The following is a 16,090-nucleotide window of genomic DNA, read 5'->3' as shown; positions in this document are numbered from 1 at the left end:
GAAAAAAACAATTTACGGGTTAACCCAAAATAGCCGGGTTAACCCGTCACAATAACTAAATAGAAAAAATTTAACATTAACAAACTAAATTAAATGAAAAAATTAATTAAAAAGAAAAACCAGAAAAAAATTCGGGTTAACGCGTCAAACCCAGAACTCATGTAATGAAAGTTTGATAACTAAATAGAAAAAAATTTAACATTAACAAAAAAAATATTCATTAAAAAAAACAAAGAAAACAAAAGAGCTTAAAAAAACAAAGAAAAAAGAAAAACAACAGCTTAAAAAAACAAAGCAAAAAAAAAAAAAAACAGCTAAGCGTTTCATTATGGATTGCACTTGAAAAAATTAATTAAAAAGAAAAATCAGAAAAAATCCGAGTTAATGCGTCAAACTCGGAACCCATATAATGAAAGTTTAATAACTAAATAGAAAAAAAAATTAACATTAACAAAAAATAAAAAAAAATTCATTAAAAAAAAACCAAAAAAACAAAGAAAAAAGAAAAAAAATAGCTTAAAAAAACAAAGCAAAAAAAAAAAGACAGCTACACGTTTCACTGTGGACTGCACTCGAAAAAATTAATTAAAAAAGAATTAGAAAAAAAATCCGGGTTAATCCATCAAATGTATCATGAAAATTTGATAACTAAATAGAAAAAAAATTTAATATTAACAAAAAAAATTAAAAAAATTCATTAAAAATAAAGAAAAGAAACAGCTTTCAAAAGCAAAAAAAAAAGAAAAAAGAAAAAGACAACTCAACCTTTCATTGTGGATTGTTACAATGAAAGGCTGAGCAGTTTTAGTATATTTCTAATAATATAGTCAGACTTGTGATAATAAATGATTTCGAGTAATTAATTATGGATTTGCCATAATTATATGAGGATCCATTTCTAAGAGACTTAACAAATGCATTTATTGACTAGTAGAAAGAGTTTAGACTAAAAAAAAAAAAGTTTGATCATGCATAATAATAACTTAAAAAAAACAATAACTTTTGATATGATCATTTGATTACACACAAATCCTTACAAGAGTTTTTAAATATTGTTTTTTTTAGAATGGCTATGAAATCATTACTTTAACCATCAAATTTTTAGATTTTAAAAATCTTACTCTAAGATTCTAATTTTAATAATTTTATAATTTTCTTTACAAACCGATAAGCTAGATAGTCCTGAGTTTAATCGATGTTGCAGTTTATAAACACCACATTTAATTAAATGTCAAAAATTTAAAATAACAACATTCAAAAATATACTATTCCACCAAAACTTTCTGCTGTTATGTTAACTTGTCATTTTTAAAAAAAAAATTTGTATGCTGTCTAATTTGTCTTGCCAAACACTCCGTAAATGCTTTTACCGACAAGAAACATAGCCATGACGGGGAAAGAGGTGCAGCACCTAGCGCTTAGTGAATATTGAAAGAAGGTCGACGATGGTCTAATTGTGTCAAGGAAAAGGTGTAGTATTTATTGCCAACCTAAAACCTGCATAGGATATTTCCAACTTTTCTGAAAGAAACCTCATTGTCTACATAACCAAACTCTTGAACCTTAGCATGATAGAGATGCAGTGCTTTGGCCTTAACTAAAAGAAAACAAAATCCATTTTTAGGCACCCAATTAAAGTGACAAAAGAGTATAAGAGATCAGTTGTCCAGAACGATGATCCGGTAAAGCTGAAAGAAAAAAACCAAACTAAAGCTGGCATTAAGTTCACATGCTGGTTACTAATTGACTTAAGAACAACAAAACCAATCCATCATTTAAATTACAGTACCCGAAAATTGCTAAAAGCCATAAATGGTGAGAAGACATTAATTTTTTTTAATGGCCTGGGAAAAACAGCATTGTCTTCTCTTGATTGGTTTTATCAAGAAGCACCCAGCTACTATTAATCCAAAAGAGAGAGAAAAGGGGGCAAACTAAAGCTGAGCATAAATAGAAACTGGAAATGAATGAGAACAGAGAGAAATATGAAAAGCATAAAGAATACAAGGTAAAAGATAAAAGAAAGAAGGAAAAAAGAACGGGGAGAAAACACCAGATCAGTTCCAAGGATCATCCCAGCCTTTGGGTCCATCTCTTTTAACAAAATCAACAATTGCCTGGACAGCTTCTTGGACTCTGTTCGAGAGGGAGTGGTTACCATGTTCAATTTCAACTTTCTCCGCACCACCCATCACTCTGCACAATCTGAAATGTGTACATAAACAAGCATTCAAGTCACAAGTCTCTTTCTGTCAAAAGCACTTGTATGCACGCAGATATACAGCAAAACATGCCCAAAGTCACTACAATACGTTATGTTTTACTTTGGTTTTTAAATGTCCATGAAAAAAAAAAGACCAATTATTGTTGGCTCTATGGTGGATTCAGTGAAAATTCCAAACAAGTGAACAAGATATACTGGAAGTAGTCATGGAAAAACCATCCAAGATAAAAGTTTCTGTTTTCACCTTTCTACCAGAGCTTTCTTATCAACATACTCAGGGACATACTCATCAGCCATTGAAAAGATAACCTGCACAAGAGATGTGGCTAAGTTTTAGGTAATGACAAAGCAACAATATGATAGCATGCTTCTTGAATTGGTAGTGTAGTGCTGAAGCAGACACAGCACTATGTTCATCAGTTGAAATTGGTACCACTGGGCATAAAATATTGATTGCAAAATCTTAATGATTTCGTACGGCCCTTCATACTGCATTCTCTTTTAAATACCCTTGCATTCTCTCTTAGATTCCCCAATGGCAAAACTGGTGAAATCATGATACAAAAATAAACGAGTCGGTTCCTTGGTCTAAGCTGCAAACACTTTTCAATGATGCCCCCTTGCAAAGACATGCATTACAAGCATATACAATGAAAAAAAAGAACAGAGTAGGAATATCCCTACCTGGCAAGGTGTGTTGCTCATGTGACCAAGTCTCATTCTCAGTTGGTCATCACTAAGATCAGAACTGAACAAGTCATCATCCCCCATGTAGGCACAAAGCGAGTGATACCTGCAAAATGCTTTATTTGGTGACAAAATATAATCCAGTTCTGTGTGGAGAAAAGGTCAATAAAGGTATATAAAACATAAATGTTAAGGCGTTTTTTTTCTCTTTGGAACGTGAAGAATTTTTTATATGCAGGAAATTGAGCAGTTTCACTCAATGGACTTCCACGGCATCTAAAGATTTTGAGCACTCAGGACAAGCAAAATGGCAAAACCAAGAGAGCACATGTGATCTCTGAATTCTAGGGAATATTCAATTATATTTTTTAACACTAGCATGGTTGTAATATATTGCTTGCATACCTATAGGCAGTTATTGGGGCAGAGGGATCAGCTTCCTTGGGCATTAATTCTGAGCTCCGACCTTCAGCTATCATGGTTGAAGCCAGGTCTATCATGGAAGCTGTTTCAGGAAGAGTTGCTCTATACTCCCGATCACTAACTGGAGCCTAAACATTCCAATTGGAATTATAAACAAAAGCTGCAAGTGGGTCCACAAAGCTAGGCAGTTGCAAAAAATAAAATGCTACCACAGAGATTATAAAAAGTCCATGTCCAGCCAATGGTAAAATACACATTCTTTGGTATCAAGATCATGTTGATATTTATTTAAACATAAAAGCTATTTGAGCATCGAAGAATGAGGCACAGTACTAGTAACGAAACCAGTTTAGCAACTTAAACCTAATGGAAAGAACAAAAGGTACAGATCTGACACTCAACTAGGACACAGGACTAAAACTCAAATTGTTTATCTGCCAAATGAAAATCATTCAACATAGAGACTTATCTATGCATCAGTGCAACAACTTATGAATCACTTTCAGGAACTTGGATATTGAAGTGCAATAGGTTTTCATTGAAGTAGAAACGATAACTTAAACTAAATAGGGCCATAGACTACCTGTAAAATGGCAGCACGCACTGCTCGGGAGCACGCAGCATTTGTTCGCATGTAATGCACAATATCCTAGATTCATGTTAAAACAAAAAAGAAGCTAATCACATATACAAATAAAGAAGCGACATGACCCGTTCAAGTTAATTGTGAAAAATCAATCAGAATTCACCTGACATCCAGTACTGTGCCCAAGTAGCACCACACCCTCAGAATCTTCTTTGTTGATCAAATAACTTACCAGCTGATCAAGTTCTGAGGCATCCTTCAAGAAAAAAATGAAAGAATATCTTAAAGTTTAAGCAGCAAGATATTAAATTCTAAAACAATGAAAAGACATAATTGTGTATGCGTGTCAGAAAAATATTAATCACTAGGGTACGTATGCCAGATTTAGATTAATCAGTGCTTGATTTCATAACATGAGTTAGAGCTTGGTCCAAGAACAATTCAACAGTCAAAGTTGGAGCTTTAACTAAAACGAAACAAAACAATCCAATCTACCTAGGAACTCCTATGTATAAAACGGAATCAGATTCACCCCATATCAACATGCACTTGAAAAGAGAGAATGTACTTGTTTCAAGCTGGAGGTGCCGTATCCGGTATACGAGGATGACATAAGAAGCTGAACAAGTGACCATTTCTCCTTATCCAAAGCAATGGCAAGAGGCTCCAAGTATCTGAAGATCAAATAAAAAAAAATAACAATAAATACTAACATAATTTTCTGCCTTCTGTTCATAGCAACAAAGAAATAAATCTCTATCACTTTGATTAAATGAATGCATTAATAATCTAAAAATCAACAAATTATATCTTAAATAATACATACTCAGTGGCTAGAAAACCATCAGTCAATCCACCAATAAAAATGACCTGTTGTTTATAATCACCGGTTTTAAACGCAACCTGCAGAGAAATCAATCGAAAAATCAAATCCAAATGCACAAATTTAAATTTCTTGTAGATTATTATAAACTAAATGCGATGAAAATCGATAAAATAACCGAGCTAATTACGTGTTTCAATTGTACAAATCTAAACGAGACGCATCGGCTTTTTAATCAAATTTGATTTAAGAGAAAATTGAAAAAAATTAATCAAATCTGACCTGAATAGCTTTGGGTCCGTACTTGAAAAGCACACCACGGAACTGATTCTTGGCTTTGATAGGTCCAGCATTGTATTCACTGGAGTTATTCGTCATTTTCACGCTGCCGGATCTATTTGTTCGGCCACGAACAATACCGGAAAACCAGGAAGTTGCCGTCGAAGAAGGTGAGGAAACAGCCGTAGAAGAAGAAGATGCTGATGATGTTGAGAAACTCATATCAATCATTCTTTCGCTGCCATTTACTGTTTAATTCCGTTTCGAACAACGATCTATTTCTTTGGTTTTCTGTTTTGAAACAAGAAAACAATAAACTTTTTTGTTTGGGCTGTTTGGTTTTTTTTCTTTTGAATTTTTTTTTTCCACCAACTCACATTTCCCCAAGATTTTTACCATGAAATTACTATTTTATTATTAAATATTATACTATACTTTAAAATACATAGAAAAATCATTGGTTGGTAATATCCATATAGAATATTTATGCTATAGATTACATTGTAGATATTCAAAGCATTATAGAGGACATTATTTGCTTTATTTTTTATTCCGAAAACAGCTGATGAGTGTAAACCACTAGACCTATGAATATTGGGTATGGCTCGATAGTCATACCCAATACATTTAAAATATTCTTTATGTTTTTATATATATTTTTTTATATTTGAAAAATAAATTATTATTGATCTACTCTGGAGTGCGGGCTAATATACTAAATTTAAGTTTTATAGCATGTAAGGATAATATAACATTTTTCATTTAGATATTTATTATTACAGGATTGAACGGGGTAACGGAGTCATTTAATTTTTGTAATATTTAAAATACTCTTAAAAGTTTAATTTTCTTAACTATAAGGGCATGAATGTATTTGATTTTTTATTCTTCTTGGCACATAGTAATTACTAAAGTGTCTTTTAAGTCAAACAATCTATAACTAAGATTGAGAGGTTTTTTAATCTTTTATTATGTTTTTCCCGTTAATATTGTGTGGCATCAGGGATATTTTGGTATTTGTATAAATTAAAATAAAAAGAAGAGAAAAGTTATTAGCGTGTAGGGTGCTTCTTAGTGGCCAAACACCATATTTCAGGATAGCGTTCGATGTGTCTTGTCGTCCCTTTCACGATGGTGAAGCTCTGATGATGTTTTTTCTTTTCCCCCTCTTTCTGTCTCTTCAACATTGAGAAATGTGTTGCCCTTGCAAAAAAATAAGAATAGTGGGTTATTTGTTAGTTTTATCACATTTGATTCTCATTCTTTTAATTATATTAATTTTTTTTTTCAATCTCATCATTTGACATTTGATTTTACATCAAATTGTCCTTTTTATTTTATAATGTTTCAGGTTTGACTCTCAATGTTTTAATTTCTAATTTAGATTCTTGGCTCTTTTATTAAATTTTAATTTCTTTTCAATTTCACTATTGGATCTATAATCTTAATTAATTTTTTTTTTTTTATAATTGGTTCTCATTCTCTTGATTTGTATTCTTGTTTTCGATTCTTTTGTGAATTTGGTTTTTCTTTTTAATTTTGCAATTCAATTCAAAATTTTATGATATTTAAGATTTTGCTCTTAATGTTTTGATTTCTAATTTTGATTCTAAACTCTTTTATCAAATTGTAATTTGTTTTCAATTTTATCCTTAGATCCATAATCTTCATTTTTTACTTTTTCTTTAATTTAGTCCTCTTTCTCTTGATTTTATTTTTTATTTTGGATTTGTTAGTTAATTTGATATTTCTTTTTTTAATTTTGCCCTTCAATTCAAAATTTTAGGTTGTCCTAGTCGCATGTGTGTGACATCGCAACGATTGTCCTCCTAGATCAGGGTTGGTTATGGTGGATGTAAGTGAAAAAGACAATGAATTCTTGTTTTTTACTAGTTAAAAAAAAGGAAAAGAAAGTCATTATCTAATATTATGGTCACTAAAAAACCTAATGGTCTGCAAGAGTCTGGTAAAAGGACTAGTTGTGCAAGGAAAAGACGCATCATCCCTAATGCACCTTACATGTGGTAAGTTGTTTTGTGGTTTGTTCTAAGTCGTGTTTCTATTCGTTAGTTTATCTAAAGTTCGAGAAAATCCCTTCTCAGTAAGGAGATCTCTATCTCATCAGGTTAAAACCTAACCAATCTAAAGGCCTAAAAAACATTTGTCTAAGGTTTAAGAAAAATCGTTCTCAGTAAAGATATTCTAATCTTATCAAATTAAAACCTAATTATTCTGAAGGTTAAGAAAAAAAAAGTTTTTATTTGAGATTTTAGCCAAATTCTAATGAATAATTGCAAATTTGTTGTGATACCAATTAAATGATTTTTTGTATTCTTTAAAGTATGATGAAGATGCAATTTTTATAAAATATGCACAAAAACCTTAGAATTTGGCCATAAGCACACAAAATAAAATATATCTTTTATATTTTTAAAATGAGGAATATTTAGAAATTTTTGGAATTTCGACGGAAAGCATGTATTTTTAATATTGGATCTGTATCTTACAATATAAGTCTACAACCCAACATTAAACAAAATTGTTGGAAAAACATGCGAGGGATCCAAAAATAAATTTAAAATAGTCCCTGAATTTTGTAGGATTTTTCTAAGATTTTTAAGGGGCTATTTAGCTAGATATTGAAATAAAACCAAGTTTAAAACTAAAAGAAATGCATAAGGTGTAATTACTAGAAAGGTAAAAGGGTGTTGTTGCTAAACACACCCTTAGCCTAGGGGCTGGGTTGCTTGGACCTGAGGCCCAAGCTTAGCCCAGTTGATTAAGTTGACTAAGGTATGATCATTTTTTTTTATATGGATGGCCTAGACTGAGCCCAACTATAAAAGCTGAGCTGAGGGTCCAGCCTGTATAACTTGGTCACTAGCCCAACCTAGTGACCAAGTTATGCAAAACTTGCAGAACATGAATTAATTCACGTGTTGCATTGCATAATCTTGGTCTGTTGGTAGTTTCACAACGGAGGTTCTTGGAAGTGGTGAACTATGGTGTGTTGTCCAGAGAAGATAAGGTTATTGGTTGTTGGATAATGTTCTAATAGGGTAGAAGGAGTGCATAACCTGATGCCCATAATATTTTTATCTATATTGGTTGGTAAATAAAAAGAAAATGTTAGTGGGATTGCTAAGGAAGGAAGAAATGAAATAGTAGGGCTGGTTGCAATGGTAGGCTAAGGTTTATTTATCTTTTATTTGAGGCTCTTTCACAATAAAAATGAAGGGAGAATGGCTTGATATTGGGCTGAGGTTTGGTTTTATATAGGTTTTTTAGTTAAAGGGATGAGAAGCTTTGTATAGGAACAATGGTGGTTTCTTTTTTTCTCTCCTTTTTGAAAAGAAAAACTGGTGCATGGGGTTGGTTTTTGGTGCTCTCCCTTTTCTTGCTATTTTAAGGTTGGTATTTATAAGGGGTGAGGGACATATTGGACCATCCTACTCATGTCTAAACAAATGCAAAAAAAAAAAAAAAGTTGGCTTGGTAGTGTATTTTGGGTCACTTTGCAACGGGTTCAAGGTTGCCAAAAGACTTTTTTTTTGTTTTTATTAGGGGTACAATAGCAGGCCACAAGAGGGGTGCGTTTAGTGTCATGATGTGGGGGATGTGGAGGAGAGAGTGGGACATAAAAACTAGTAAAAAGAGAGGGAAAAAACCATCTCTTCTATCTGCAAAACCAGTGTAGAGGAAGAAAATGGTGCACAATAACATAAAAATGATTGTGTTTCCTTCTTCTTCTTTTTTTCCTTTTTATTTATTAATTACCAAAACAACATCAATTTATACAAAACATGTCATTTTATTTAAATGAAACGACACTTTTTTGGCACTTTAGATTCAAATTAGGTTTTAAAAGTCCTCTCTCAGTTCCAGTCCTCATGCTTGATTTATTCAATCAAAGTTCTTAATGAAACTTTGATTTTAAGAGTCAATTCAATTTCACCCTACCAAGTTTTAAAAATATCCTATGATTTCAGCGCCTTTTTCATCTTAGTCTTTGGTTTTGGATTAATATGAATTTATCCTTAATTGACCATTCAACTTTTATTTTTCTTTAATTTCACCCCTATTTTCTACGGAATTTGGACCTCGAATTCACGCACCTTTTGCATAAAGATCCTTGGTCTTGAATTTCTTCAAATTGACCCTTGTTGACCACCAACTTTGATTTTTATGCGATTGTGTCCCTAATTTCAACCCATTAATTCTTAAACTTAATTTTTATGCAAATTTATCTGATAATCATTTAATTTGACCTTTTTGTTTGCATTGTCTTTCAAACTTGGGTGTGACTGGGTTCCCGAATTTGTCCAAAACTCTAGCTTAGTTCCTCCATACATTTGAAACCTTTCTCAACCTACTCTAGCCATATTGTGAATTTTTTCTTCTTCATCTTCATTTTTAATTTTTTGTTACTTTTCATTTTAAAAGAAAAATGATAATTTTAGGCAAAACCCAAAATTGGGTTATGACAACTGCCCCTTCTTTATAATGCTTACGACAAAAAGTCTTGTAAGAGACTTTAGATAGTAAGCTTGTAAAGAAAAAAAAGATGAGAGGTTGTGGATTGACCAGATTAATAAATGGTTAATCTTTCCAAAAGTGTTAGAAGAGCTCGAAAGCGCACTCAAAATAAAAAGATAGGGTTAGAAAGTGCACTATCAAATGGATGGGGGCTAGAAAGCACATTTAAAAGGAAATAGATAGGGCTAAAGAGCACACTATCTAGAAGGTGAGGGTTAGAAAGTGCAACTCGAAAGAAATATAGATAAAGCTAGAAAACACGTGTACTATTCGGTATATAAGGGCTAGAAAGCATACTTAAAATGAAAGAGATAGGTTTAAAAAGTGCACTATCTAGTAGGCGAGGGATAGAAAGCATAACTTGAAAGAAATATGGATAAGACTAGAAAACACTCTTTCCGGTATATAAGGGCTATAAAGTGCATTATCTGGTAGGCAAGGGATAGACAACACAACTTGAAAGAAATATGTATAAGGCTAGAAAGTGTACTATTTGATATACGATAGCTAGAAAGCATACTTGAAAGGAAATAGATAGGGATTGAAAGTGCATTATTTGATAGGCGAGGGCTAAAAAGTGCAACTAAAAAGAAACATAAATAAGGCTAAAAAGTGCACTATCCAATATACGCAAGCTAGAAAATGCACTCAAAAGAAATATGGATAATGATAGAAAATACATTATCAAGTAGGCAAGGGCTAGAAAGTGCAATTTGAAAAGACAAAGATAGAACTTGAAAACGCACTATCTGAATGACGAGGGCCTGAAAGTGCAACTTGAAAAGAGCATAGATAAGGATTGAAAGCGCGCTATCTGAATGATGATGTCTAGATCCTTTTTGTTGGAGAAGCTTGAGGTCATCAAAGACTCTTTTCATGGACCCCTTGCAAATGTCAAAATGCAATGTGTTGTGGTCATGCATGTGGTTTACCTGAGAAATATAAGTCCCCTTTTTTTATGGACTCTGTTATTTGAATCTTTAATCCTCGCAACAAGCTTTCATGGCTCTTTTACTTTTCCTTACTTGATTTATAGACTCAACCTCTGGGAAGGAGATGTTCATTCAATGAGTTTGGATGATGTCGACCTACCTTATTATTTGAACACCTTTATTCAAAAATTATAACCTCTTCCATAGTGGCTTTCCTTAAAAGTTATTTAGAGAATTTAAGCATCTTTGCTTCTCATTCTCTGTTTTCCTGGAAGAAGAATTGTGGAGCTAGCCTTATAATATTTCTTGAGTTGCCCCCAGCTTGATCATGTGTAAACCACCTGTTATAATTTTTCTAGGTTATTAAAATATGAGAAATTTAACCAAAAGTAAAATGATTTAAATTAAATTAAAGAAACCTAAATCAAGATAAAAATGATAAAATTAGTGAAATGAAAAGCGAATATAATACTTAATTGTTAGAAAGAAAAATTTATGGGGACAAAATAAATACATAAGACCAAGAGCGGTCAATATTCAAATAATAAAAGGTTATGGGTCTATGTACCAATGATAAAAAAAAGGGTGGGGGTAAAGGTGCAATTAACAACAAGATAGCAATATAAATATCATTCTATTTTCTCTCTTGCAGTGACTTGCAAGAGTAAGTGAGGGTTTAGGGTTCTTTGATATTTTTATTCTCATTCCTTGATGAAATCTACACCAAAATGTTATCCTAGAGTGGTTAAAAAGAGTCAATAAGTGATAAAAGAGAGATATTTTAGTGGTGTAGAGAGCTTAGAGATAGGCTAGAGAGAAGACATATTGATGATAGAAACTCTGATAGCTATAACCCCACCTTCCACTATTGGATCAGAATAATATTTGGATATGTTATTTTCCTCCATGTCTTGTACATTTTCACCGAAAGGATCTTCTAAATAAACTCTATTTGAGCGATATCGCGGGAGGATAATTTCTGGGAAAATACACTTCTGAACAATCTCAGTCGACAACCGTTGTCTCCTTTATCCACCGTTGGATCGGGATATAATTTGGATATGTTGTTCATCTTGATGCTATCTCGATTTGGAACGGTGGAGATCAGAAACAAACACTCTAAACAAAAGTTATGTTTCTTGCACAATAGGTATGCAAGTTTTAGGCCAATTCAATTAAATCCAAGTTTCTGGAAATTTCACCTTTGGATGAAGTTAATGTTTGGATATGCTATACTTATAATAATGTGTTACAACTGGACCATTTAGATTGTCTATAATAGTGTGTGTTTGGGATGTATGGTTATTTGAAACTATTGCCAAAATTGGTTTTATGTGAACTTAAATAGCCTTAAAAATAAAAGGAAATAGAGCATTAAAGAGACTTAATTTTTGGGAGACTTTTGGGTTGTTGTGTCAGATCTAAAAGTCTATGTTTAAGGGTGGGGCTAAATACCTCTTAGAAAAAAATAGGGGCCAGAATGACAACCTTAAGTGTAGAGTTGTTAATGATCAAAAGTGTCTTCAAGAAACTAAAATAAGGCTATTGTGATAGCCCTACTAATGGGTGTTAAAGGGCTGATTTGGACAGCCCCAAGAACAAAAACTAATGGGAAATTAGAATCCCATATAAAGTGATTAAGGTGAGGTAAGTTTGGGTTAAGAAATTAGCTTGGAAAAATCTACACAGTTCGGGTTAACAGGTGGCTATGTGAATGTGAAATAATGATCTAATTTAGATGTGGAAATCTTGCATGAAATCGTATAATGATGTTTGTTAGTTGATAGGAAAACATTGAAAAAGGAAATGCATGATATTAAATAGTGGTCTCGTATGGAGTAGGAGAGGCATCGACTGTGGGACCTCAAGCTAACAGAAACAAGACCATTAAGAGGAATAGGTAGGTGTTTACCACCTCATCTCTTTATATTTTGAAGAGTTTAATACATTCTAAAATTTTATTTGTTGATGTTGTATGTTGATTTACAATAGTAAATGATGAGAAATTTGAGAGTGGAAATAAGATTAAATATGACGACTGGTGTCATGAGTGTTGCCGGGAAAAAAAAATTGTATAAGGTTACTATGCTTGTAATCCTATTTTCTAAGGACACTCAGATTGATATAAAAGCCGGCCACATGAGTGGGGGAAAGGAAAGTTAGCCGGCCATATGAAGAGCAAAGAGGAAATGGGGAAATTATGGTTTTCCTTATTGAATTTATTATAATATGTTGTTTTTGATGTGAATGTGTGTGTGAATTGAATGAAATTAACATGAAAGGAATGAGAGAACTTTTGGTTCCTTAAAGCCATGTTTTTGACCAATTATGCATCAAAGGAGAAAGATGTTTAATGTGAGATATTTAGCTTGATTTTAATTGTGTCGAAATAAGGAAAAATGCATGTTGAAATGGCAAGGATTGTGTTGAGAAGAATATTGTTCGAAAAGTTAGTAAAATCGATAAAAATGTTCTATTTTGACATTAAAAAGGAAGATTGAAATAAATAGAATAAATAGGTTGAAATATATTTTGACACTTTTATATGGTATGTGATATGGCTAGGGGTTGAGATAAAAAAGGGAAAGTTGAATTATGGATGTTCTGTGTAAATGGAAAGGTTGATGAATTTGGACAGATTCATCTTCTGACTTTTGGAGAGAATTCAAAGAGGAGGATAAGGGAATTTGGATCAGATTCCTTTATAAGAATTGTATTTTTGGTTGTTGACCAACTAACAAAATTGGTCTTACCCAATTTGGAGCTATAAAACTCCAGTTAGGGGTCACCAACAAGACTAGGTCATGACATACCCTATAGGGCAGTAGATTAGATTTGTTGATGAATATTTTCAAGTGTCTTGGAGGCAGAACTAGGTTCTCTTCCCTTTAAAGGACTTGTAGCCCTGGGTCTTATATTTCTTACAAGACTAACCTCGTTTAAAATAGAGTCTTATAACTTTGGATATAGTAAAAAATATGAGGAGAGGTCGGAATGCGACCTTTGCTAGTAGACTCAAAAAGTCACTAACGTTACTATTTAGACGCCTTAATGGTGAAAATTGGGTCCTTTCCCTTCGAGGAACATGTGATGTTACATCTTAGCTTCCAAAAGAAATGAACCATGTTTGAAATAGAAATTTATAATGGTAACTATGGTCGAACAAAGAATGACGATATTAATAGGTGAAATTGGTACCGGCTAGCATACATTTATTATATGTTAGGATCCTAGGTAAGGAGATTATGATGCATCGATGCCTATGGGGCATGGACTAACATATATTTAGTGTATGATAGGATCCCGAGTATGGGGATCACCATGTATCGGCTAACATACATTTAATATCTGTTAGGATTTCGAGTAAGGGGATTACTATGCATCCACTAGCATACATTTAGTGCATGTTAGGGTCTCGGGTAAGGAGATCGTTATGCATCAACGCTGATTAATACTTAAAAGTGCATATTTATTAAGGTTTTATATCATTATTTTGCACTTAAAGTATCAATAACTCCTTAACTAAAGCATGTTTTATAGTAACAAGTCTAATACTATAAAATGCCTTAATATAAGGTAAATGTTCATCTTAAATGCAGGCCTATCACATAAATCAAAGGATTGATTGATGAGTTCAGGTATGGAAATTGAAAGGACAAAGAGAGGGCCAAACTTAGAAAAGATATGTTGGTGCAGTCCAAACTAGAACACTGTTTGGTAATTGGGTCATATCTCCAGTTTTAGAAGTCAAAATGACCTCAAATGTTTACACAGATTCAGTAAGACATAGGCCTACAACTTTCATGTTTTCATCAAGATCTAAGAAGGCCGTTTTCAAGTCCAAATTATAGCAACAACAGAGAAGTCTGAATCTGTCCTACAGCCCGAACACTGTTCAGTGTTTGACCCATATATGGAGTTCTAGAAGTCCAAATGGCCTCAAATTTTTACACAGATCTGTTAAGACAATTTCCTGCACTTTCATGTTTTCAAGTGGACCCAGTTCTGATGCTAACATTTTCGTTTTATTCATACAAGAAGATAAAGATTTTCACAAAGTCAAGAGTTGGCCACCCACTCAACAATTAGTCATCAAATCAATAATTCCAAATTTTGGCCTATAAAAGGAGGCATTTTCCATGTATTTGGGAGCTTGGTTGTTCAGATCAAGTTCATGCTCTTTATTTCTCTCTTTATATTTTCACAAAGTCAAGAGTTGGCCACCCACTCAACAATTCATCATCAAATCAATAATTCTGAATTTTGGCCTATAAAAGGAGGCATTTGCCATGTATTTGGAAGCTTGGTTGTTCAGATCAAGTTCATGCTCTTTATTTTTCTCTTTATATTTTCACAAAGTCAAGAGTTGGCCACCCACTCAACAATTAGTCATCAAATCAATAATTCTGAATTTTGGCCTATAAAAGGAGGCATTTGCCATGTATTTGGGAGCTTGGTTGTTCAGATCAAGTTCATGCTCTTTATTTCTCTCTTTTATATTTTTTTTTGTAATTTGTTTTTTTGTATAACCTTAGGGAAGATCATGACCTTCAAGCCAAGTTTGCATTTTTAGCTAGAAAAGTCGAGGCACTAGAATTGAAAAAGAGTGGTCAATTAAAATCTGTTCAAGACATTGTGTGTCAAATTTGTGAAACAAATGAACATGCAACCAATGACCTGTCCAACTTTGCCCTTTCTTTCAAGGATTGCCTCCATGAACAAGCCCATGCTTTTAAACAGTTTCCAAAGGCCTAATCATAACCCATACTTGCAAACATACAATCCTGGTTGGATAAATCACCCAAATTTCAGTTGGAAGAGTGATAACAATAATGCACAAACTTCACAGCCATCGTTTCAAGCACATCATAATTTCCAAAATTCTCATGGATATGCACCTTCTTATGCTCCACCTCCTAGAAGAAATCTTGAGGAAAAATTGCATGCATTCATTGAAAAGCAAGAGGCAATCAACACTCAACTTGCTCAAGGCATGACAAATTTTAAAGATACTCTTGCAAAGTTAACATCTGCTCTCAGTTTTCGAGAGAAAGGTAAGTTTCCATCTCAACCACAATAAAATTCAAAGGGGCAATACAATGCAAATGCAAGTAGTTCTGGAACCCAACACATGGATCAAGTCAAATCAGTCATCACTCTTCGCAGTGGTAAGGTTATTGAAAAACCCACTCTTGAACCTTGTGAGAAAGATGATGAGTTAATCTTTAAGGGTAAAGAAGGGGTTGAATCTGAACATTGTGAAGAAAAGACCGATTCTCCAGCCAGCACTTCCATTTTCATCCAAGCCTATGACCAAACAAAGGAAAGTCAATCACAAACAAGTTCTGAAATCCCTTAAAATTTTCAAAAAACAAGTAAGGATCAATATACACTTTGTTGGATGCTATTAAACATGTACCTTCCTATGCTAAATTTTTTGAAAGATCTATGCACTGTGAAGAGAAAACTGAATGTGAAAAAGAAAGCCTTTTTAGCCGAACAAGTAAGTGCCATTCTTAGGCGAATAATAATGCTTTGAAATATAAAGACCCTGGTTGTCCTACAATTTCTTGCTTTATTGGAGAACATAAAATTGAAAA

General features: G+C 33.0%; 1 protein-coding gene across 1 annotated transcript; it reads right to left on the bottom strand.

Annotated features, from left to right (window-relative positions):
* Positions 1-1,683: 1,683 nt before the first annotated feature.
* LOC118061140 (UPF0613 protein PB24D3.06c) lies at positions 1,684-5,408 on the bottom strand. Its single transcript, XM_035074541.2, has 9 exons — positions 5,026-5,408; positions 4,747-4,823; positions 4,489-4,594; positions 4,084-4,176; positions 3,918-3,983; positions 3,317-3,462; positions 2,909-3,017; positions 2,469-2,533; positions 1,684-2,205 (listed from the first exon to the last, which is right to left on the bottom strand). Exons 1-9 carry the CDS (start codon positions 5,251-5,253, stop codon positions 2,058-2,060), a joined length of 1,038 nt encoding a protein of 345 aa, XP_034930432.1. The 5' UTR covers positions 5,254-5,408; the 3' UTR covers positions 1,684-2,057.
* Between the last annotated feature and the right edge of the window lie 10,682 nt (positions 5,409-16,090).

The sequence above is a fragment of the Populus alba genome, chromosome 8 (genome assembly GCF_005239225.2).
Source record: "Populus alba chromosome 8, ASM523922v2, whole genome shotgun sequence".
Lineage (NCBI taxonomy): Eukaryota > Viridiplantae > Streptophyta > Magnoliopsida > Malpighiales > Salicaceae > Populus > Populus alba.
The sequence above is the reverse complement of the archived record's forward strand: the minus strand, read 5'-3'. Positions and strand labels throughout refer to the sequence as shown.

Excerpts from the sequence above, each read along its gene's own strand:
- LOC118061140 (XM_035074541.2), bottom strand. The coding sequence starts at position 5,253 with ATGATTGATATGAGTTTCTCAACATCATCAGCATCTTCTTCTTCTACG. Across the intron at positions 4,824-5,025 it reads ACGGACCCAAAGCTATTCAG|GTTGCGTTTAAAACCGGTGA; the intron begins GTCAGATTTGAT and ends ATTTCTCTGCAG. Across the intron at positions 3,018-3,316 it reads GCCCCAATAACTGCCTATAG|GTATCACTCGCTTTGTGCCT; the intron begins GTATGCAAGCAA and ends AGCATTTTGCAG.